General features: G+C 52.8%; 1 protein-coding gene across 4 annotated transcripts; it reads right to left on the bottom strand.

The window, feature by feature from the left end:
• Positions 1-187: 187 nt before the first annotated feature.
• Rab3il1 (RAB3A interacting protein like 1) lies at positions 188-20,911 on the bottom strand. 4 transcript variants are annotated; one of them, XM_051193918.1, is made up of 10 exons: positions 20,713-20,911; positions 9,667-9,922; positions 9,159-9,254; positions 9,000-9,077; positions 8,148-8,366; positions 6,544-6,672; positions 6,332-6,444; positions 4,180-4,279; positions 1,828-1,894; positions 188-1,211 (listed from the first exon to the last, which is right to left on the bottom strand). In XM_051193918.1, the coding sequence occupies exons 1-10, from the start codon at positions 20,862-20,864 to the stop codon at positions 1,129-1,131; spliced, it is 1,293 nt and encodes a 430-aa protein (XP_051049875.1). In that variant the 5' UTR covers positions 20,865-20,911; the 3' UTR covers positions 188-1,128. The 4 variants fall into 4 exon arrangements, with proteins under 4 accessions (XP_051049875.1, XP_051049876.1, XP_051049877.1 ...); XM_051193919.1 differs by lacking the exon at positions 20,713-20,911 and adding an exon at positions 17,850-17,951; XM_051193920.1 differs by lacking the exon at positions 8,148-8,366.
• Positions 20,912-22,569: the final 1,658 nt, after the last annotated feature.

Below are 22,569 nucleotides of genomic sequence, written 5' to 3'. Positions count from 1 at the left end.
TAAGGACAACTCCAGCAGTCTTCCCAGCAGCATGTAAGTGTTGGCAGCAGTGGCGGTGGCTTCAGGGTTTGGGTTTAATCCCAAGCACGAGGGCAGTTAGGAAAGGATTTGATTTCATTCCTTCAGATGCCCAAGCTCTGGCCAGAGCCCCAGGACGCAGGAGTGAAGGCCACTGCTGCCTAGCCCCTACCAACAAAGCCTTCCTTTATTAAATAGAGATCGCGTTACATTCCACTCGAAGGAAATAGGGGCGTGGTGAGGGAATATGCCCAGGTTGGAACCCCCAAGCCCAGTTCCCGGTGGGCTATGATGGATAAGGCAGGGTCCAGGTCCTGGGTAGCCTGCCCACTCCATCCAGTCCCACATCCAGGGCCCCTGTAGTCTGGATGGCTGCCCAAATGTCCCGAGGTTCCCTGGTGCCACACTTTGGGAAGAAAGAGCCCAGGCCCCTGGCAATTTTAGGACCAGGACCTCCTGGAGATGGGGTTGAAGTAGGAAGGGAGGGGAAAGAGAGGCCTCTATGCAGAGGAATGGGTGTGTCTAGGACTCATTTTCAGAGCACTTTCTGGCAGTTGTCCCTCCAGAATTCTCAGATTGGAGAGAGATGCTTGCCCTACTGCTGGGGCAACCTGAGGCCACTCAGTACAGGTTGAGAGATGGCCACAAGGGGGTGCTGATGACCCAGGGCTTAGAGGCTGTGGCGGAGCATACTCTGGAGATCCAGCCACCTTATAACAGTCCCTTTCTAAAGATGTGGCAGCAACAGAGCATTGGTAAGCAGCAGGGAATTGTGGAGAGGGTACTGGCTGCTCAAGGGTCCCCTCTCTAGGACTGAGCCTTTCCCCAATATGGTTCCAAGTGCCTTGATCTTTGGTGCTTTCTTGAGAGTCTCTTAGTGGCTACAGAGCCCAGTGGGCAAGAGGGTCATCTCATGAAGTCCAGGGCAGGCTGTCCTTCTGTCTGTCCCAGGAGGAATGGGCGGGACTGGCTTAGTGCTGTCTCTACAGCCTGGCTGTTTATCTGTCCTTTCAGCTTCTGGCTCAAGCTGGCTCCAGGATTTCTTGTCTGTCTGTCCCAAGGCAGCTGTTTGCTCTAGCTCAGAGCCTACTTCAGGCCTGGGGCCATGCCCTAGGCCTCCTGGGGGAAGAAGCCAAGCTTGGCTAGTGACATCCCCTTCCGAAGTCTCATAATCTCCCAGAACATCGGTTCAGCTGCAGACAGAGAGGATAGTTCATGGTCACTTCAGGCAACTGTCCTGGCCTTCTCTGGCTTTGGGCAGGGCAGTGGGCGAGCTCCCCCTCTGCCTGATCAGATATGTGCACACTCTCTGCCACACAGTTGTTCTCATCGTGGGCTTAGAACTACACTTCTCCAGTTGCAGATATTTTCCCACCTTGACCCAGAGCAGTGAGCAGGGCCCAGGGCACCAGTCCCCATGTCTGGAGAAGGACCCAGGAGGCAGGGGACCCATGTTCTGGTGGCCATGAAGAAAATAGGGAAGAGTCACAGGAGAGACCCATCATAAAGAACCTTGAACGTCAAAGCCAGTAACAGGAATGCTGTCTCTGCTGACCCTAGGATTTCTAGGCACAAGAAAAAGCAGCATGGCCCAGACATGTGGAAGGCACCAGGTTTGCTGTCCCAGTGAAGCAGAACCCACCACCACCGAGGAACAGCTCCCCTTTGCTGTCCTTCTACTAGAAGGGACTCTATACCTTTGCCTCTGCAGCTGCTGGACAGGGCTTGGAAGGCACTTAACCAGCCCCATTCTGCCCTGTCTTCCTCCCCTGGGCACTATCCCAGAGAAGAACACTAGGGGGCACTCACCATCCTGCCGAACCAAGCCTTGCTGGATATAGCGAATGTAGGTGAAGAAGTTGCATACTGCAGTGATCTGTAAGCAGAATGGAGAGGGTGTGACTCACTGGATTCCCCACACTCTAGGGTCCCTTCCAAAAGCCAGTGTAGACCCTGTCCCAGAACAGTAAGTCCTAGGTACCTGGCAGAGCCAGGGGGTGCTCTGACTCTACTAGAGCTTGGCTTCCACGGTTTAATTAACAGTACCAAGACTCCCAGAGTGCCTAAGAACGGCTGCAAGTGCCTTTAAGCAACACAGCAAGTGAGGCGCAGACGCTCCCTGTGACCATTTTACCAGTGATAAAAACTGGTCAAGTATGGAGTTAGGAAGTGGGCAAGCTACAGAAGCAATCTGCTGGCCTGTACCAGCATCCAAACTTAATCCCCCACGGACCTGTTCCTCCTGTGCAAGGAGGTCTGGGCCCAACAGACATAAACTAGGTGCTGTGTGCAATCCCGTGCAAGGCAATTGAGTTGCTGTCCCAGGCTGCCTTGTTCCCACCTGTCCCCAAGATGCTTGAGGACCCCACTATAGCTAGAGGCCTGTTCCCTGTCAAGCTCTTGTGACCCTTCACTGGTACAGCTCCAAAGACTCTCACAGAGAGGAGGGGGCTCTGTTGTATCCTGTCCTGAGGCCATCCCCAGGCCTGGTCTGCTCTCACAGCCTCTGAAGGTTTAGGTGATACTGAGCCCATGGCACCTCTCTTTGTGGAGGGAATACAAGGCCAGGATGGAGGGAGATTTGTGCTCAGGATTCCCCCTGGAGCTAGCCAAAGCTCAGCCCTGTCTTGGTTTGCCTCCTTTCCCAGCCTCACCCTGCTTCCCTCACTCCATTGAGAAGTTCCAAAAATGTCCACACAGCTTCTGCATCTAGAAAACCAGCCAGGAAGGGTGGTAGCAGGCAGCTGGTCCCACAAGAGCCCCTCTCCAGGATTCTGGGACAGGAAAGCCCTATATGTGAAGTACCCGGAGGCTAGCCTGCGAAAGAGGCTGCGGGGAGGTGCTCTTGCTAGGCCACCAAACACAGAGCTTGCCAGGAGGCCAGAGAGGGTTCAGGGAGCTGGAGAGGGAGGGAGGAGGAAAAGGCAGGGTGGTGTGAGAAAGCATAGGAGCACCAGCCAGAGGTGTGGCTGAGCCTGGTGCTAGGATGGGGGAAACAATGTTGGGGGAGGGGAGACGGCACAACTCTGATTCCAGGTGAGTAGCTGCCAACAGGGCAGCCACAAGGGCTCCTGAGCATGGAGTGGCAGAGAGGCAGAATTTCTCCCCAGGGCTGTGTTCTTTGTTAACACTTCATCCCTCAATCTGTCTGAGCGAGGATCTGACCCTCCTCAGCTCCGGTCTCTTCTGCTACACAGCTGTGCCCAGCAGAACCACACACCAAAGTCTCAATAAAAGAAAAGCAAGACACAAGGATGAAGGAACGTGAGGTCATAGAACAAGGCTGTGGGCACCCAAAGGAGGAGCTGCAGACAGCTGAGTCTGAAGACTCCATGTCTGGGCTGGGCTGTGCTGTGCCGCCCTGGAATACACCTCAGCCCTGGTTTTAAGGCCATGTGGTAGAAGCTGAGGGTTTCCCTGGCCTACAAAGACCATCAGGGACACATGGAACTGAATTCTACCATCAGCTGCAGGAGCTTGGGAAGGACCCTGAACTCAGATAAGAACCCACTTAGCTGAGCTCTGACTGCAGGTTGGTAGGTCCCTGAGCTGAGGCTGCCTGGTGTATCAGTATCCAGGCTCCTGGCCCAGGAGAAAGGTGAAAGGTGAGAGAATATGAATATATAACCACAGGACATGATGGCTCATGCCATTAATCCCAGCACCGGGGAGGAAGAGGCAGGCAAATCTCTCTAAATTCAAGCTCTAAATTCTAGAACAGTAAGGACTACATAGCAAGTCCCTGTCTCAAAACAAAATAAAATGAAACAAAAAGAGAGTATATTACCTTTTGGATGGGGATAGCCAATTGGTAGAGGGCTTGCCTACCGTCTCCAACATGGTAAAAACCAGGCATGGTAGTGCACGCCTGTAATTCCAGTGCTTTGAAAGTAGAAGCAGGAGCATCAAAGTTCAAGGTTATCCTTACTTGCATAGCGAATGGGTTGTGAGAGACTGGCTAAAATCTAGCATATTATCTGAAGCCCCTACATTTATGGGCATTTGTCACACAGCAATAGGAAACAAGGCATTGCCCTGACTATGGTGAGAGTCAGTCTCTGCACCTCTGAGAGTTGTTCAGGCTTTGCTTCGAGGCCAGAGGTCCAGAGTTCTAGTCTCTGTGGTCAAGAAGCCAAGTGACACTTGTGAAGGATGACTCACCCTGGCCCTGGACGATGGTGAGATGTAATAATGACTTTCAGAGTCCCCGAGGCGAATTCGATGGTGACAGGTACGGGCCAGTCCACTCAGGGCACATGTTCTGGGGAGACCAGAGGAGGTGTAAGGCACTGAATGGGGCTCACAGAGGCAGGGAACATGTGCTAACTAGAGAATGCATGGAGAATTAGCACTGGAAGCAGGTGGGAAGTAGGGCCTGGCCTCTCCTTCCCACTCCTGGCTTCCAAACGAGCCCAGGGCCAAACAAGTGAGATGAGGCAAGAGTCCTCAGGAAAGACCTTAAATGAAGCTGGATCTATGCCCACTCCCACCCCTCCCCCCACCTCTTTTCCTTTCCCCAGACAAGCAGAGGAACTCAATCTCATGTCATAGCCTCACCCTCTGCAGCCTCTAAAACTGCCCCCCTCTCATTACTGGGACCTTACTCCCAATCACCTCTTTGCCTAACTGAACTCTGGTCTGACTGCCTCCCACTTCCCACACCAGGCTTTTTCATCTAGCCATCCCCCTCCCAGCCACCTCTCTCCTCAGCCATGCATGCCGGGGAAACCCACTTAGCACCTTCAGCTACCCACATATTAGGTTTCCATGGTCCCGAGAGCCCATGGCCCAGCCTCCCACTCTCAAATCTTGCTCCCTCCACTGGTCCCTGCCTCATGACGAAGTCTAGCGCATCACCCACTGGGCTCCCTCCCCCCCATCTTCACTTGGTTGCCATGTCCCCTGCCTACATCATTCCTTTTGCTTGGATTCCCTCAGCTCCTTCTACCCACTCTCTACGCTCCTAACACTTTCTTCTCTATGTTACAGCCAGGAGTGACTCCAAAAGCCACATCTAACTCATCATCTTTCCCCATGACGTCCCTACTGCCTGCCTACCCTTTCTTCCTCTCTATGTTACAGTCAGGAGCAACTCTAAAAGCCATGTCTTAACTCATCTTTCCCTGTGGCTTCCCTATTGCCCAAGAAATACAGAATCCCAAGTAAAGAGCAACTGATAGTGTTTGTTGCCTCTTCCTTCGCTATGAGGCTGAGCCTTCATTAAAATTCACCGGAGAACTTTCTTTTAGGGTAACACACACTGATGACCCCTAAAACTCCAGTCTAGTGAGTTGGTGTCCTAACTGGCTCAGGACACCTCTGTGAGCCAGGCTTCCTTTGTGGGACCAGCCCCACCCACCAGGGCAGCTCTGGAATGCCCAGGGGGAAACCTGCCTGGTCCACACTCCACCTTGACTGCTCACTTCTATTGGTGTCCCTGCTCAGTGCTGGCTGAGCATTGTGCAGGTAAGCTGCCAGAGCAGTGAGTGATTTATTGGCAGCAGATAGAGCCAGCCGCTAGCAATCACTTATATGCCAATCAGAGCCCAGGGTCACTGTGGGTCGGAAGAGGAGCGAGAGAAGTATGGCTATGCCAGCCAGAAGAGACAGAACAGCTGGCAGGAGGGATTTTTGTCAAAGAAACTTCCTGGTCCTAAACGGGGACAGTGATGACCGTTTCTCTCTTGTGGCTTACTGTTTTCACTCCTTTACAGCAGGATTTTGTGTAACCCAGGCTTGTCTTGAGCATGCTATGTAGCAGCCAAGAATGACCTTTGACCTCTGACCTTCCTGCCTCTACCTCCCAAGTCCTGGGACCACAGGTGTAGGTGTATGCCACACCATACTTGGTTTCACAAGGTGCCGAGGGTGGATTCCATGGCTTTGTACATGCTAGTCAAGGACTTATTAAACTACAGTCCCAGCCCTATCTCTTGGGAGTCCCCAGGCTAAGTCATAAACCATAGGAGACAGGGCTGGGCGGTGGTGGCTCATGCCTTTAATCCCAGCTCTTGGGAGGCAGAGGCAAGCGGATCTCTGTGAGTTTGAGACCAGCCTGGTTTACAGAGTGAGTGCCAGGACAGGCTCCAAAGCCACACAGAGAAACCCTGTCTCGAAAATAAGTAAATAAATAAATAAATAAATAGATAATGCCATAGGAGATAGTCACCCTGAATGTTATTAGTCTCACCCACCCTGAGGCTGTACAGCCCATCTATATCCCATGAAGCCCAAAACCAAGGCTCCTATTCTAGTTCCCTCCATTTTGGACCTTCCCACAAGGGCAGGAAGGCACCCAGGGCACTAAGCTTACTTGGTGTTGTTACATTCAACAGTGGGCACCTTCACTGTGGGCACAGTCTGTGAAGCCACGGGCTCGATGGTGAGTGTGTTGTCCTCCACAGCAGCCCGCACCAGAGCCGAGAGCTATAGCGGATCGGGGTAGAGCAGGGAGAGACCGGGTGACTGGGAACAAATGGGCTGGGTCCCCAGCTAGCCACCCTTGACCCCCTCAGCCCACCTCACCTCCTGCACTGTGAAGTCGAGGCAGGGGCCCACATCCTCCCGGTACACCCTTTCCAGGAAGGGGCAGTCCTTATCCAGGGTAGGTGATGCCCTCCAAGCCTGGAACTCTGAAAACAGGGTGGTATCCACCTGCAGGGGAGGGGGGGGCAGTCAGGGGTGAGGGTGAGCACCTCAGAGAAGACAAAGCTGATGGAGAGGAGGACAAGCAGATTCAGGAGGGCTCAGTAGACCATCAGGCCTATCCTCAGCAGCCATGCAGCAGAACAGAGTCCAGGGGAAGAGGAGGAGGTCCTGTCTGCCCTTTGCACCAAAGAATTTAGAACAACACAGTTTGAAGTCTGGGTGTACATTAAGTTTCTTGGCACTGCAAAATTACAGACTTGGATCCAGGGCCTTGGCCTGAATGCTGCTACTGAGTCCTTTTGGAAAAAAATATCAAGGGCAAGTCCCCATAGGAACCCACAGGCCTCTGTATGTCTATAATGCACACATAGGTACATGCACTTAGGAGAGAACATTTCACAGGTTTCCCTGCTGCCCACTGGAAGAGGCAATGATGGCCTGGCCTGGCCTGGGCTGCATGCACAATGAGTGAAGCCCAGAGGAGAAAGGATGAGTGGCCCCTAAATGAGCCATTACCTGTCGGGAAAAGGAGAGAGAGGTAGCAGAGTTGGGGGCCGTGGGCAGCTCCCCAGATGGGAACTGCCAGGTCGGTTCGTAGGTGAGGTGGATGGCCTTGCTGGGGATCACGCACAGGAGCAGGGAGAGTAGAGGGGGCAGCCCAGGCTGGGCCAGGGGATGGGTAGACAGATGGACAGACAGACATACAGAGACAGACAGGAGGAAGGAGGAGATGTCAGTGTCCAATGGGAAGCTCAGTGCTCAGAAGGGGACAGAGAGGGCTTTTCTTGCACCTCCTAAAAGCTCAGGAAGCAGATGAAGAGAGTTCTGAGCTAGGATGGGCTTGAGCAAGAGCCCCAGAAAGCTGGATCTCACCCCACATCTCCCCAGTGTTCACCGGATACAGCCTGAACTGGCTTTTTCGTGTCCCCACAGTTCCTCCCCCGGAGGATGGGGTGCGTGTGATATGTGAAGTAACAGAAGCCTGAAAGCTACCCAAGGATTGGTCGTGTCATTCCAGCCTGGACCAAGCCTCCCTCTCCTTTTTCCTTGCTGAGGCAGGAGAGAAATGTTTTTCTGAGGTCATGCTTGCCTAAGCACCACAGCCAGAGGTGCTGAGGACCCTAGAGCACATAAGCACAGGGTGGTCTTACACCTCAAGGCTGTAGCCACAAGACACCTCTCCAGATGTCCAGTGGCACCTGTGTGCCATTCTTAACATAGAAAATGTGTCTCTGAAGAGGTTTCCTGAGAGAGGCACTTCAGTTTCTAAGACAGCTCAAGTTCAGAGATTACCACCTCCTGCTTGGAATCAGAGGAGCCTGTCCAGCCTTCACAGTTCAAGGGACCCTGAAGCCCAGAGAGGGGAGAGACAGATGATAGGTCCCACAGGAGAAGGCAGGTGGCTCTTGCAGGGTGCTCTCTTGGCTGGTTAAGCAGGGACACCCCTCCCAGTTGTGAGCCCACGATAGCCTGTGCCTCACCTCCTTGCCGTCTCTGTCTGGGGTGGGGATATTCCCTGTTGTGTGGCACACAACTGGGCAGAGGGAGCTGCTGGTACTCTTATGGCGTGAGTGGCCCTTTCGGGGTCCAGCCTTGGTGGGGCTCAGCAGCTGTGGGTGGAGCTCACGGTTGGGAGAGGCTGGTGTGGACGTGATGACCAGTGTCTTCAAGGCTGTCACCTCTGCCTGCAGCATGTCAATCTGGCCCAGACAAGATGACCATCAACCCCAACATGGGGTTAACGTCACCATGGCTACCATGGCCTGCTGGCCAGGCAGCCCCAGCAGTAACTAACTCCTCCCCTCACCCTTTGAACAACCTCTAAGACAGCTATTCTATAGATAGGGAAACCAAGGCTGAAAGGAGCCATAGCCCGCCTCAGGTCACATGATGAGACTCTGCTGGAGGAGTTCTCTGGGAGCTTCTTGGATGTCCTACTTAGTATTCATGGATCTCCAGAAGCCAAGAACAGCCCAAGCTTCACATTTACTGATTGGCAAGCGCTCTAAGAAAGGAAGCTGCTTGCCTGTTCTACAGCCACAGCCCACATTTCTGCTTTGAAGTCAGGAGGAAAACCTGTAATAACCACTGGATCCTCCTGGACTACAGAAGGCCCCCAAAAAGTCTCCACGGCACTAATGGAGTTGGAGGGTCCTGCGCTACTTAATTTCAGACCCACCCTGCCTGTCCCAGATCTGGGGTCTCTTGTTCCTGATGCCTAGTAGGTCTGTGAGTGCCCTGTTACATGCCCTTGCTAGTTGAGGGTGGTACGCCCCATCAAGGGCTGTGATGGAAGCCTTGGGCTGGCCTAGGTACACAGGGATGCATCTCACCTTGCCCCAAGCCTCCTTCAACTGCTTTTCTGATGCAGCCTGCTTCATGTTGGCTTCCCGAACCATCTTGTGAGCTTCCTAGAAGAGGGGACACCTCTGCATGAGTGGTCATGAGACACTAGACACCCGGACCACCCATTTCCAGGCTGTCCAACAAACCTGGAACAGGCTGGCTGTCAGTTCCTCCAGCTCCTGCTCCAGCTGCGCACGCACCTTGCAAAGCCGTTCACACTCCTCATCCTTCAGCTTCAGCTCCTGGGTGCAGGCAGGAGGCGGTCAGCCTGCCCTAGCCAGGCTCCATCTCCCCAGCCTGGTGTGGAGCTTTAGACCACCAGCTCACTTCATAGGAATCTGACAATCTGTGGTACTCTAGCCCATGCACAAGGTTAAAACCCTAGCCCAGCAGCCCAGCAGAGCTGGAAGCAGATTTCCACATGCGTCAAGATGAGTGAAAACATTTAAGACTTCCAAGACTTCAGTGTAGAACATACACTTAGCATGCTTGAAGCCATGGTTTAAACCAGCCTCTTCCTTTGAGTTCCCAGGTCTAGCATGGGCCTGGCATTTAGCCTAGGCAGGTGATGACTCCTCTCCCTTCCACAGCTATTGGGGCTCACTCAGTCTGGCTGCTCTTCCTCATCCCCCAACCCTACCCTGGAGCACCCACCTTCTGGGCTTTGTGTAGTTCCTCCTTCAGGAACTCTGATCCCTTCTCTCGGATCTCCATGGAGGAGCTGCGCAGGCGTGACACATCCAGGGGAGCAGCTGCTGAGTGTTCTTCACCCTGGGCCTCCTTCCGGGAAGCAGAGGTTTCCACCAGGCTTCCTGGGGATTCCCGGTGACCTTTGCTGGGGCCAAGGCTTTTCCAGGGTACTGAGACAGCCGAGAGGCCTGTGGAGAGGTCCTCATCTGGTTGAGGTGTGCTGAAAGGCAAACAAGGGCATCAGCACACACAGGGTGGGGACTCAAAGCCTACAGAGTTGAGCCCACGGACCAGCGCTAGGCCACACACCTGTCACTTGAGCCTCAGTCTATCCATCTGTAAAATAGAGCCACTATAAGCTGTAACCGGAATGTTACAAGGGCAGAATGACCAAATACAAACTCTCTTAGGGGCCAACGTAGAACGCATGCACTTTGTCATCCACCATCCCCAACTGAGGAGTGTAGAACATGGCCAGCACTAAGTCCAAACTCAATTCACTCTTGTTGAGCAGACAGATGAATATAAATGTATCGATGCTTAGGCTGAGTCTCTACTCTTACACTGTAGGTAGGGACTGTCCCAATGACTGTCATTCTCAAGAGTTGAAGGGGATGGACAGAAAACCTGGACACAGAAGAGCCAGGTAAGTGGGAGCCTTCATCAACAGTTAAAGCAAACTAAACTCTATCAATAACATGGCATCGTTAATGGAGATGTCAATATGATAGACAGTCACAAAGGCAGACCAGAGAGGAAGGACCAGGCCTTGGCAGGCAGGAAGATTCTACAAATAGCCCAGGCATAACAGACCCACTTCCTGCCACCCCTGGATTTTGTGAGAAGCAAAATCCAGCTTTCCTTGGCCTTCTGTGTGACTTCAAACAAGCATCCCCTCCTCTAGAAGCCTCAAAACCCTCCGCTTGCTGAAGCCCTAGAAATACTGGGGTTCTGCCCTTACCCAGCCCCCACCTCCAAGCTTCAGCACCCCCTAGAAAGCAAATCCTGGAGAGGGAAGAGAGGAAGGTCTGGCCAGTGGCCTTTGTGCAGAGACAGCACCTCTGGATTTGCTTGCTCAGCAAAATCTGGGGCTCCTGAGCCAGCAGCCTCAGAGCAGCAGTGGCTTGGCAGGTTTTTTTTTTTTTTTTGGGGGGGGGAGCTGGGCTGACTGATAACTGGGAAGTGAGGGGGGAGGGGCTAGCTAAGCCTGATCTGGAAAGACACAAGGCCGATGATACTGGGTCTTAGAATAATTGAAAGGAAATGCTGGCAACTACCCCTCTCTCCTGTCCTCAAGCCCCTCAGAAGTTCACCAAAGAACCCCTAAGCCTCAGTTTCCCCCTGAGTAACACAAAGTGAGATCTCAGAGGCCACAGCAGCAGGTCCACTGCCCAGCCCAGCCTTCTCCCCACCCTGGAATGGGCTCAGCATGTGGCCTTGAGGCTCCTGGAATTGGACCCTGCTTGGCAGGGACTGGGTCTCAGTGAATATAAGGTAAGGACAGAGAGTCACCATTCCACCGCAAAGCATATGGGGAAGACACATTTTCCCAAAACTGTGCTTTGCGGGGTCGGATCTTGTTGATGCAGGGTCTTTGAGGCCTGCGCCCTCTAACAGTGCTGTGGCAGCTGTGTGGGATGAGAACTCTGCCCAGGGACTGGGAGTTTTGTCTGTCAGTGTGTGTGTTTGTGATGGTACATGCATGTGCACATGGATGTGGATGACAGAGGTCAGCCTTGGATGCTGGCCCTCTGGAGTTATCGAAAGGTCTCTTACTGGGGTCTGGGGTTTGCTGACTGCTTAGGCTGGACAGGGGCCTCTGTTTCCCCACAACTGTGATTACAAGAGTGTGCCACCATGCCTGGCTCAAACTCAGGTCCTCATGCTTGCACAGCAAACACTTACCTACTAAGCCAACTCCACAGCCACAGTGTGTGTTTGTGTGTGTTTGTGTGTGATGTGTGTGTAGTGTGTGTGTGGTGTGTGTGTGTGCGCATGTAAGATTTATTTGTATTCATGTGCACGTGTATGCCTCTACCTATGTATGTCATCATGTATGTTAGTATTCACAGGGGCCAGAAGAAAGCATCAGATCATCTGTAGCTACAGTAACAAGCAGCTGTGAGATGCCTGATGTGGGTTATGGGAACTTAGGTGCTCTAGTAGAGCAATAAGTGCTCTTAACCACTGAACTCTTGCTCTAATCCCACACATTTTTAAAAATACACTTTACATAGTAATTGTAGTCTTTCCCATTCCTACAGATAGAAATACGAGCTCAGAGAGAAGAGAGGGACTTCTATGGGGCCCCCAGCTGGTGAGGGCTAGTGTGGAGGCAAGAAGCCAGGACTTCAGCCTCTGTTCCCAGCTTCTGGTCAAGTGGCCAGGTATGGAGTAAGAATTGCAATCATCACATCTGCTCCATGATCAAGGGCTTCTGGGAAATGCAGCAGGCTTTTTATGAGTTACAGCAAAGAAGATTTACCCAGTCCCAGCTAAACTAGCTCATTAGTCCCTTGCTCCAGCCCAGAAAACATCCTGACTAAAGTGAGCCTAGGGAGGGAATGAAGTGAACAGTGGTTGAGATCAGAGCCAGGCTTTGCCCTGGGAGTGTCTGAAGTTCCTGGAATCTTTCCCCATAGATGGACAGAGAAAGCATCAAGAGAGGGATGCTATCAGAATCAAACAGGAAGTCACTTGTTATAGTGCTGCAGATGACTAGGGATCAACCTTTACTCGGCAGAGATGCCTGAAATGCTTGGCCTGACTCTGGGCCCTGCAGCTGAACCTACAGCCACTCTATTCCATGGGAGTAGGAAGGCGTCTCCTGGAGACCTGGGCCCAATACCACCTTCTTGAGTGGAAAATGATAGTCACAGTCATTCTAGCTAGTCATACCCAGCTTCATTCAGCAGTGTGGCCTGAGGTGGTGGTGGTGGTCAGACCATTCTGCCAGCTGTCTCTGACTTCAGCCCACTTCCAGAGGGATGGGACCCTATTTCATAGCCAGAAGACAATCTAGGAGCCCCAGGGCAGGCTCTCTATGACATCCTTCCTACTAGTAGAAACGGCTGATGCTCAAATGTCGAAAAGCAGGAAGCAAGAGGAGAGGAGGAGGAGAGTGCAGCATGTGTGTGGACACACCAGTCTGCAGAACCTCCTCCCTTCTCACTTCCCATCTTCAGGGTAGTTCTGGTGATCCATAAAATTCAGAGGAAGACGGAAAGGGTTCCACAGGTCCAACTGAGCCAGACTGGGACTGTCCACATACTTCAACCTGCATGCCATCCCCTCAGGTCTCTGGTAGGATGGGATCCACCATCCCTGACCTCCTCAGTCCAGGCTCTGTGGGAATACAGCATACTATGGGATGGGAATGAATCTTCTAGGGATGACAGATACTAAGAGTCAAGGTCAGAGTTGGATGTGGTGGTACAAGCAGATCTCTGTGAGTTTGAGGCCAGCCTGACCTACAGAGTACGTTCCAGGACAGCCAGGGCTGTTCCACAGAGAAACTCTGCCTCAAAAAAACAAAAACATAAACAAAAGAGTCAAGGTCAGAGGCAGATGGGGTGGCCAGCATCCCCCACCCTGAAGCTGGCTTAGGAGCCTAGGGCCCCCACATACAGGAAGTGCTCTCCTGGGTCACTTCCCCAGGAAATATAATGCAGTAGCTACAACCCTCAGTCCACCAGGCCTGTCCTACACAGGCAGCAGGGATTTTTGTCCCTGTCCTCAAAGCATAACTGAAGGAGAACTCCTGAACTCTGTAACCTGTTAGTCACTCAGACACTAAAAATCCCTTTTGGGTCAGGAACTCTTGGCCAGGGCTAAATAGGATTCCTTGAAGCCCTTTGAGCCTGGACAAACCAACCTGCTCCAGGCTCTTCAGCAAGTGGGCATGTCCCTCTGCAGCTCTTTCTCCAATAAGAATCCCTCTCCCTTCCAGGCCACAATGGTTCCACTAAATAAACAGCAGAGGGGGCCCTGAGCGCAACTCTGGAACAGGACAAGACTGGGAGCATCCATCCTATACCCTGGAGAAGCTACAGAAATCTTGCCCTGGAACTGACTCCTGACTCGGGAGTGGGGTGGGGGGTGTAGGGCAGTGCCATGTACTGCAGCAGGATTCAGACTCATTCAGGAGACTAAGACTGTCAGATGTATGACATTCACATAGCAACAAGGTGCCAGGAAAGGTTTTGTTGCTCTCTATAAGCCCGGCAAACAGTCTAAGTCTCTTCAGGCCCAAACCAACAAGTACATAGGGTTTCCAGGTTCCTGGTCCAGGTTCAGGTCAGCCCACCGCTTCAACCACCATGGGTGTCGTGATAGTACTGTAGTGAGAGGGACTCCACAGTCCAGTCTCAATGATAAGGCCACCAAGCATGAGACGAGGTTGGTGACCTGGCTGGGAATATATAGCAAGGAGGAGGTGGTAGGATGGGTACTGAACCCAGACTGCAGGCACAGCACAAACAGCATGTGACTTGTCCCTCACAAGCAGGAATGAATGGAGTTTTCGGAGAAGTGAGGCAGGATGCAGATGGGGTTTGAGGAAGTTGGAGACAGTGCCCAAGTAAGGGTGGAGTGGTGAGGCGTGATGCCTAGGGCTGCCTTGCCTGCCAGGCAGGAATGAGCTGGGAGGGGACACACAAACAAAGCATTGTAGGGGGTCCATGGGCAGGGGTGGAGCAGGACTTGGGTAGGAGGGCAGGTAAAAACATGCAGCACAGTAATTGATTAACCAAGCTAATTTAAAACCAAAGGAAAGCTGAATGAGAATAGTGGAATGGGAATGAGGAAGTGGGAAGGGGTCTTCAGGGAAGCGAAAGGGGGTGGCTCAGGCTTTTGGGAACTACAGGGTGCCGTGGGTGGCTAATGGGAAAAGGCAGGATAGTGGCAGCTGTTGGGAGGTACCAGAGGGACAGCCTGGGCTTAGGAGTAGCAGGGGGGCAGCCTGAGAATCAGAGATGCATCTTGTCTCTCTGATGGTAAGGACCTGGAGTTGGTCAGAATCCAGTGAGCCAAAGGCAGGAGGGACGGGCAGAGACAGGGTAGGCCTAGGCCACTGCCAGAGGGGAACAGGGCAAATAGTGGGAGGGCTGTTGGGCTACTGATGGAGGAGAGTAGGGTAGATGGGGGAGGGGGAGTTCAAGAACACCAGCAGGCCCTAGTGAGAGGAAGAGGTCAAGAGACTAGGTAGGTAGACAGGCCAGATTCTTTCTGCTACTGCCCCCAGGCCAAGCCAGGACAGCCTGAGAGGGGACTCAACCCTCTGCTTCTCCACCAAGAGCCAGGCCAGGCCTGGAAAAGGGGGGGGCTCCTGGGGGGGCTTCCTGTACATCTAGTTCAGAGTTTTACATGTACACACACACACACACACACCCCTAAGACCTCTGACATATAGCACATACCTAGTGCTTACTGTGCCAGCTTCCACATCCTGATCCTTCCATAGCTGCAAGGAAGCTTCCAGGGGCTACCATGACATCCCTTTCTCCCTGCCTTTTTTACTTTGTTCCTCCCCCTCCTCATTCCCCAAGGGTTACTGAGTATATATCCAGTGCTGAGGCCCAGCAGGGCTCTACTGAAGGTCTGATCTGATCCTGGACACAAATGTGCTGGCAAGAAACAGCAGGCAAGATACTTCCATTGCTGAAAGGCCAGGGTGAGTGGAGAGATCCTGGCTGCACAAGTCCTTCCCAGAGGGAAGGCCTAGTTGCCTGATCCTGGGGCTCTCAGTTCCCTGTGATTTAGGTCTCAGGGTAGTAGTCCTTAGAACAATGAAGGAACTTGCTCAAGAATGCAGAGCCTAGGCCAGCCAGTGGTGGTGGTACACACCTTTAATCCCAGTACTTGGGAAGCAGAGGCAGGAGGATCTCTGTGAGTTAGAGACCAGCCTGGTCTACAGAGTGAGTTCCAGGACAGGCTCCAAAGCTACACAGAGGAAACCCTGTCTGAAAAAACAAAACAAGATTGCAGAGCCTAGATACCTACAACTCTAGAACTCCTTAGTCATTGGCTAGGGGAAAGGCTTGGCTCTTGACACCAGGGAGGCTGGGTCAACTTTTTTTCTCAGCAGTCCATTAGCAGTTCTCCCTAGAGATAGATCTAATTAGTCCCATCCAGTGTGTGGGAATCTGAGACCAGAGGGTCACACCAGCGTTATTATGGCTGCTCAGTGTGACCAAATCCAGAATCTGGTCGCTGATGAACAAATGTCAAGTGCCCAGGCCCGTGTTAGGTGCAGAAATCTCAAAGTGTCATCCTCACTACATCATCTAGTGTGGGCTGGGCCCCCAAGACCACAGGCCTGTGAAGCTATAGGAAATGGAAGAGAAGCCCATTATGGGGTAGGTGAGGGGAGTGGAGGATTAGCCTTAAGTGAGGTTAGACAGCTAGGCATAGCAGTGCAGCACTGAGGAGACTAATGCAGGAGGAGCAAGAATTCTAGGCCAGGGCCAGTGAGATGGCTAATGGAGGAAGGGAGCTTGCTGTGTAAGTGTGGGGGTCTTAGTTCATTTCCTAGAGCCCACGTAAAAGTACGAGTACCAACTTCATAAAGTTGTTCTGTGACGTCAACCTGTGTGTGGTGATGCATGTGTCCTCCCCCCATTTTACACACACCCCCTGAACACTAATAAAATTTTATTTAAAAAGAGTTCTGGGTCAGCCTAATCTATAAGGCAAGAACTTGCATCCAAAAACAAAGCAAAACAAAGTGAGACTGGGGCCCAGCACACACAAAGCTCAAGATTCCAAGCCAAGCACTGCACAAACCAGGAGGCCTTGTGTGGCATGCCTGAGCCCCAGTCCTTGGGAAATGGAGAGGGGGCCATCCTTGACTATGCAGGGAGTTTGAGGCCAATCTATGCCAGTGAGGCTTATGCTCTGGAATCCTTAGAAGGATCTCTACTCCTGGCTCCCACAGGGTCCAATCACTTCTGTTCATCCCCACTCAGGACCCTGCCATAACAAACACACAAATACAGATAGAGCTGGCTCCAGCACAGAGAAGGAGACCTGCACCCTTAGGGTCATACTGCAATGGCCTCAGCCCACCCAGCATAAAGGTCACAACTTCCTTCAAACCAGGCTGCTCCTCAAACACACAGCCCCAGACAAATCAGGCACATACATCCCCAAGCAGGATTGCCTCAACTTTGCAGACACCAGGAGCCCACCTACCCCTAACACTTTCCAAGTCTAGTTAGTCTCTTTTCCTGGAGTGAAATTCCAACAAACACAGGCTGGCTTCAGCTCCCTCTAAAAGATCCAAGCCTGTCCACACCTCACATGAGCTCGGGTTTGGTACCCTGCCTGGAGTGGAAGCCCCATTTCTCCCCTAGCCCTTCAGGCCAAGCTCAGCTCGGGCCCATGAGAGTAAATAGATCGCCCCTATTCCCCTCCCCAGGAGCTTTTTGTCTTTCTTTTTATCCTGGGACAGTCCTTAGTAGAAACACCCACCCCCCAACACCTAGTCTTTCTAGGCCAGGAAGAATGTATTTGCCTAAATTCAAGAAAGGACCTCAATCTTGTGAATACAGAGCAGGATCTCCTATTAGATTGACCAAGAACAGGAATCAGCCTTAAGGACCAATGGCCTTAACAGATGTGAGTGGGGGTGAGGTATGTGGAGAGGGCTCACCCAAGTCTCAGGATCTGTGCTGTTCCGCTCCAGATATGGGTCAGCAGAGACCCATCCCACATCTCGAGTCAAAAGATCCCAGTGAATAGGCCAGGGACCTTGGAGAGACACAGCTAGCTTTCTCAATTGCACTGCTTTCCCAGAGTTCATGGGTGTTCCCTCCTTCAAATGTGTGCCCCAGATTTACTTTGAAATATACATACTACTACCCATTCCCCTACCCCACCCCCACTTCTCTCATGCGCTCCATTGGCGCTAGGAGGAGTTGGGCTGTCACCTTCCCAGCCTGGGGGGCAACTCAGATCGGTCCCGCCAGGATCCTTCCAGCTTTCGGGCAGCAGCGTGTCCTCACAGTACACCACTCCCCTCCGCTGCAGGCAAGGAGTGGGGAGTGGGGTGCAAACAACAACGGTGACCCCCCCCCCCCCGTTCTCCCACCCCAGGAGGCCAGCGCGGCCCAGACCAACAGCAGAGCCACTAGCGTGCGGGGACCTACCCGCTCCACATCCCGGCTCTCTGCGTTGTCGCAGCCGCGTCCACGCGCACAGCCAACTCTGCCCGGGCACCAGAGCTGCCCTGCAGCCTGTCAATCGCTCCACGGCGGGTCTGTCCCGCGGGCCGCCAAGGTTTGAGGCTCCGCCCCACCCAAGCCCTTCCCCTGCCCTGGGCGAGTCACGTGCTTGAGAGGCGGCCCCAGGCCACGTGCCCGGCCCCGCCCCTCTGCCAGCCCAGCCTGTCCCTCTAGCTGCGAGGGGACTGTGATCCCGCAGAGAGGGCAGAATTGGTCTGTCATCTCTCAGCCAGAGCTGACCTCGGCCTTTCCCAGTCACTCTCTGCCTCTCACTTTTGGACCGCCCTTGCTTAAGAACCCGAAGGTCTCAGCTATGATTCTCCTGCAGGTTGTCACTCCAAGCAGGCAGATACCTCCTACACACTCAGACTTCTAGCAGTGTTACCAGACTCTGGAGCTTAGAGCTCTGCGTCAGCCTTCTGTGACACTGGACTTTTGGGAATGGGATAGAGGAGACCCCAAACAAGTCCCATTCGTTTAAGAGTTAACCCAAGAGAGCACTACTTTGGCCCAACTTACCAATTCTGTTTTTCAGGGCCCTCCCCATGTACCTCTAAACACTGCTCATCCCAGCCTTTCCTTTCCAGCCATTCTAAGCTCTGAAGACTACCCTACCAACCTCACAAGCACCTGTCCGTCCCAGGTATTTAAAAACAGATTTATGAAAAGCTTGAATCCCTGGCCACTGGTCATCTGTCCCTCAGTTCCTCTGGCCTGCTTTTATCCTGGCCCTGACCACTGCCCTGAATGAGGTTTAGCCTCAGTTTATGATGGATCCAATGAGTAAAGCCCATAGCCAATCCCTCCTGGAGTCCTGCTAGGACCAGCTCCCACAGGCTGGGTCTGCAGACCTCTCTGGGCTTTTGAGAAAGAACAAATCTCATTCATCCACCCACATGAAGAGACATCCTGCTGCCCTTTCTGAGCTCCTGCAAAAACAGGAGACCCTCCAGGCTGGAACAACTCCTCACACCCCTATACCCCCACCCCCTCACCCCCCCACCCCCATCTCCCTTAATCCCCTCTTCTCAGTGGATGTGAGTCATATATTAGCTAGGCTGATCTCCAGCTTCTGGACTGCAACGATCCTCCCTCAGCTTCCTCAGTGGCTGTGACCACAGCTGTGTGCCACCATGCTTGGCTTATGGCATGCAGTGTGGTGGATCACAGGTGGGAGACCCTGCTTTCAAGGGTGTCTACTGCCAGAGCCTCAACTTGCCTAGGACCCATCTTCACCAACTCAGTGTCTCCTTTCAAAACAAAAGTGAGTTAGGTTGGAGAGGTGACTCAGCCAGTAAAGGAATGCATCACTCTTGCAGAGAACCCAAGTTTGGTTCCCAGAACCCACAGTTGGCAATTGACAACCTCCTCTGACTCCAGCTCTGGGGAGACCCTAAGCCCTCTTCTGGCCTCTGAGGGTGCCTGCATGAATGTGCACAAACACACACATAAATATTATTTAAATAGAAAAGAGTGCTCCTTTCCCAGCTTATAGAAACAAGCACTTGGTGAGTGGAAAACAGGCTGGAGTCCATGTCTTTCCCCATGGCTGGCATTTTACAGCCTGAAGAACCAGGGCAGCTCTCCAAAGCATCCTTTTCACCTTGACGGATCCTCAGCCCAGGTCACTTGTGTCCTTCACTCTCTATGGGATGCTTATCTATCAGGCTATGACATTTCCTGGGTTGGATCAACCCTTTCTTGGAGCTAAATTCCTCCACCCAGCCTGGACCAGCTTAAGGGCTGGCCCAAAGCAGATGTCAACATAATTTGTTGACTTGAACCCATCACTAGCTAAGCCTTGAGCAAATGCTGTTTTCCTGCTCCTTATTCTGGTCAATATCCAGGGGAAGGAAGGAAAGATGGCACAAAAGTGTCCAGGACAGGGTCCTTGCCTCCCAAGTCTTTAAAAGCTAGGATGAAGGTAAATTATAGCAGTGGGATTAGTGAGAGATGAAGGGGGAGGAGATGTCAGCAAAGCTCTACAGTGCCAGAGAGAGAGGCCTCACCCTGGGAGTCCCTGAGGGAGGCTTCAAAGGACAAGTGTGTGGTCTTCACCCTAACAGCATTGGCATGCAATCACTAACCAAAAATATCTTCTCATCAATACATCTAGACTCTGTGAACTCCCAGGCCATACAGCCCCCCATCCCCCACTTCTCTACCCTCCCCCCACCCCCACACCCGGGGAAGCACTGGAAAGGGATAAACTCAGAGAAGTTAAGGAATCCGCCTGATGTCACACAGCCAGGTGTGGTGAGGTATAAATCCTTTACAGCAATTTTTCCAAGAGACAACCCAGAGCCCCTGGTCTGCAGCTGGATACAGCCAGCCTTCAGAGGGTTACTGCACATCTACTAGGTGCCTGGCCCAGCCAGTGGAGAGGGAAAAATTAAAGATGTGTCTATATCTCTAACCACTGAAAGCCTCCCTCCTTCCACACACCTTCCCCTCCCCCAGCCATCCTCCCCTCCCCAGCTGGTTACCCTTAGTCACAGACCCTAGGCTGAGGCTGAAGGCACACAAGACTTGGGAACCAGCCTAGACAGCATTTAGGGCTGTTTCTAGCTGTGACCTACCATGAGTAGCTTGCCCTCTCTGAGCTTCAGTTACCTTAAGTCTAACCCTCAGGTTGGATCAGACAATCAGGGCTCCCAAGTGCCCACCCTATAGGAAGCTCCTAAAATTCTTCCTGATTCAAAGCAGTGCATTCTGATCCCCCGTGTCCCTGCAGAGGGGCAAGATCCATACCCTCACCTCCCCTAGGCGTCCCAAGACCAGAGCTCACCTGTTTGTATTCCAGTGTTCCTCTCTACAGTTCCTCTCAGGTATAGGACTCAAACCTGATGGGGCATAGCGGACAGTGCCTGAGCTCATGGCCAAGAACACTGGGCATGACCCCCGGGCAGGGCACTGCCTGGGCTCCTCAGAGGCTTCCATGTCTAGGGGCCAGGCTGAGGTCCCCTTGAACACTACTAGGAGGGCAAGCAGCAAGAGCCTGTCTGCACACCAGGCAGAGCCTCACACTAACCTTTGCTATCTCGAAGGAGCAGCAGCCCAGTGGCCGGGCGGGGCTTGACAAGCTTCTATCTTCTTAAACCCTTAATTATTAACTCCTGAGGCTCATCAGGCAGCGGAAAACATGGGCCTCCTTCCTGGGTTGTGGTCTGTGAGCTGGACAAGATCCACCTGAGATCAGGTAGAAAGCTACTCCCCCAGGCTGATGCCCAGGGCTTCAAACCCTTAGATACTGCCTGTGCCCTGTCCTCCCTGGCTGAAACATTGGGCAGAGCCCATCCAACCTGATTCCACTAGCACTGGCTGCTTGTTTGCTTTTGGAGAGGTACTCAGTAGCCCCTTAATCCCTTAAACTACCATCACTAAAGAGCAATTCAATGTAGCTTCAACCTCTCTGTGCCTCAGTTTCCATAAAATGGATTGTCAGCCTCTAAGGCATATCCAGCCAGCTGCCATTGCCTCTTCTTTCCAAAATTGTTCCCCACATTCCCCCTCTCTCTTTCTTCTGAGCAGGGTGGTCATGGTAATGCTGGGGGAATTGAAGCTGGAGCCTTGTGTATTCAAGATAAAAGCTGAACCACACACCCAATCCTTACAACTAACTTCAGCTTCATCCCATTGTGTCCCTTTCAAAATAGAAAAGATTTCTTCCTTGGCTGTGTGACCTTGAACCAGTTGGTTAGCCTCTCTGGTACTCAGCCCTTTTAAAATGGGAACTATTCTTTCTTCCCTATGGGAGACAGGAGCATCCCCTACCTCCCTCCTCCTCTACTTTCACTATTGCCTCTGGTCAGCCTTTGGGTCCTTCTGGGCCCCTCCCCACCAGCGTCACACCCAGCCCAGCCCGCCAGTGGATAACAGTATCTTTGCTGAGCTTTGGGCTGTGAAGCTTGCTTAGCCTAATGTAAGCCAGATGCTGGCAGAGGGCTTCCTGGCTGTGAATTTTCCATGGCCTGCTCCCACCCCCTTCCTGTTTTTGCTTCTCGCTCATCCCCCTACTAAATTCTCCAGTGCCCCCACCTTCCTCCGCAGGGCAACCAAGGCCTCACCTGGAAACCATTAGCAGAAAACAGGATGTGCAGAAAGGGGGTGTGCATCTCCTACTAGCCAGACCCACCCCAGCCTGGACAGGGGCAAAAGGCATTGGGAGGCGACCCTTGGTGGAGAAACTGAGTCAGAGGTGCTGGGGACCTCACAAAGAAACAAGATGCTCTCTGGGCATTTGCTTGAAAGGGAGGGTCTATGGAGTCCTTTTCCAGAGCCAGTAAGGGGTTAACCCTCTCCACTTGCAAATCAGGAAACTGAGGCTTGAAGAGTCATCCAGGGTCACCGTTGAGTGGGCACCAGGAGACAGTTGGGAATGGGCCAGCTGGCAACAGAACTGTCTAGTGTCTCTGGTGCTACTCATCCCTACCTGCCCTCCCCCTATGGCTTGAGGTTGAGCCTGGAGTCTGGTCACGAGGTGAGACTCCCAAGGCGAGAGGTAGCTGCCCAGACCTGGCTGGGCAGGCTCTGAGGTAGATGGATCTACTTCTGCAGGAGAGCCACAGGGTGACCTTGGGGCAAGCAGGACCAGGAAACTGTGAGCAGAGGGGACTGCTTTGTTTGTCTTCCTTGTCCTGTGAGC

The sequence above is a fragment of the Phodopus roborovskii genome, unplaced genomic scaffold, assembly GCF_943737965.1.
Source record: "Phodopus roborovskii unplaced genomic scaffold, PHOROB, whole genome shotgun sequence".
Lineage (NCBI taxonomy): Eukaryota > Metazoa > Chordata > Mammalia > Rodentia > Cricetidae > Phodopus > Phodopus roborovskii.
This window is presented reverse-complemented; position numbering and strand designations above follow the sequence as displayed.

Coding starts and splice junctions, on each gene's coding strand:
- Rab3il1 (XM_051193918.1), bottom strand. CDS start 20,864: ATGGAAGCCTCTGAGGAGCCCAGGCAGTGCCCTGCCCGGGGGTCATGC. Junction 9,078..9,158: donor TGACAGCCAGCCTGTTCCAG/GTTTGTTGGACA, acceptor CCCCTCTTCTAG/GAAGCTCACAAGATGGTTCG. Junction 1,895..4,179: donor CACCATCGTCCAGGGCCAGG/GTGAGTCATCCT, acceptor TTCTGCTTACAG/ATCACTGCAGTATGCAACTT.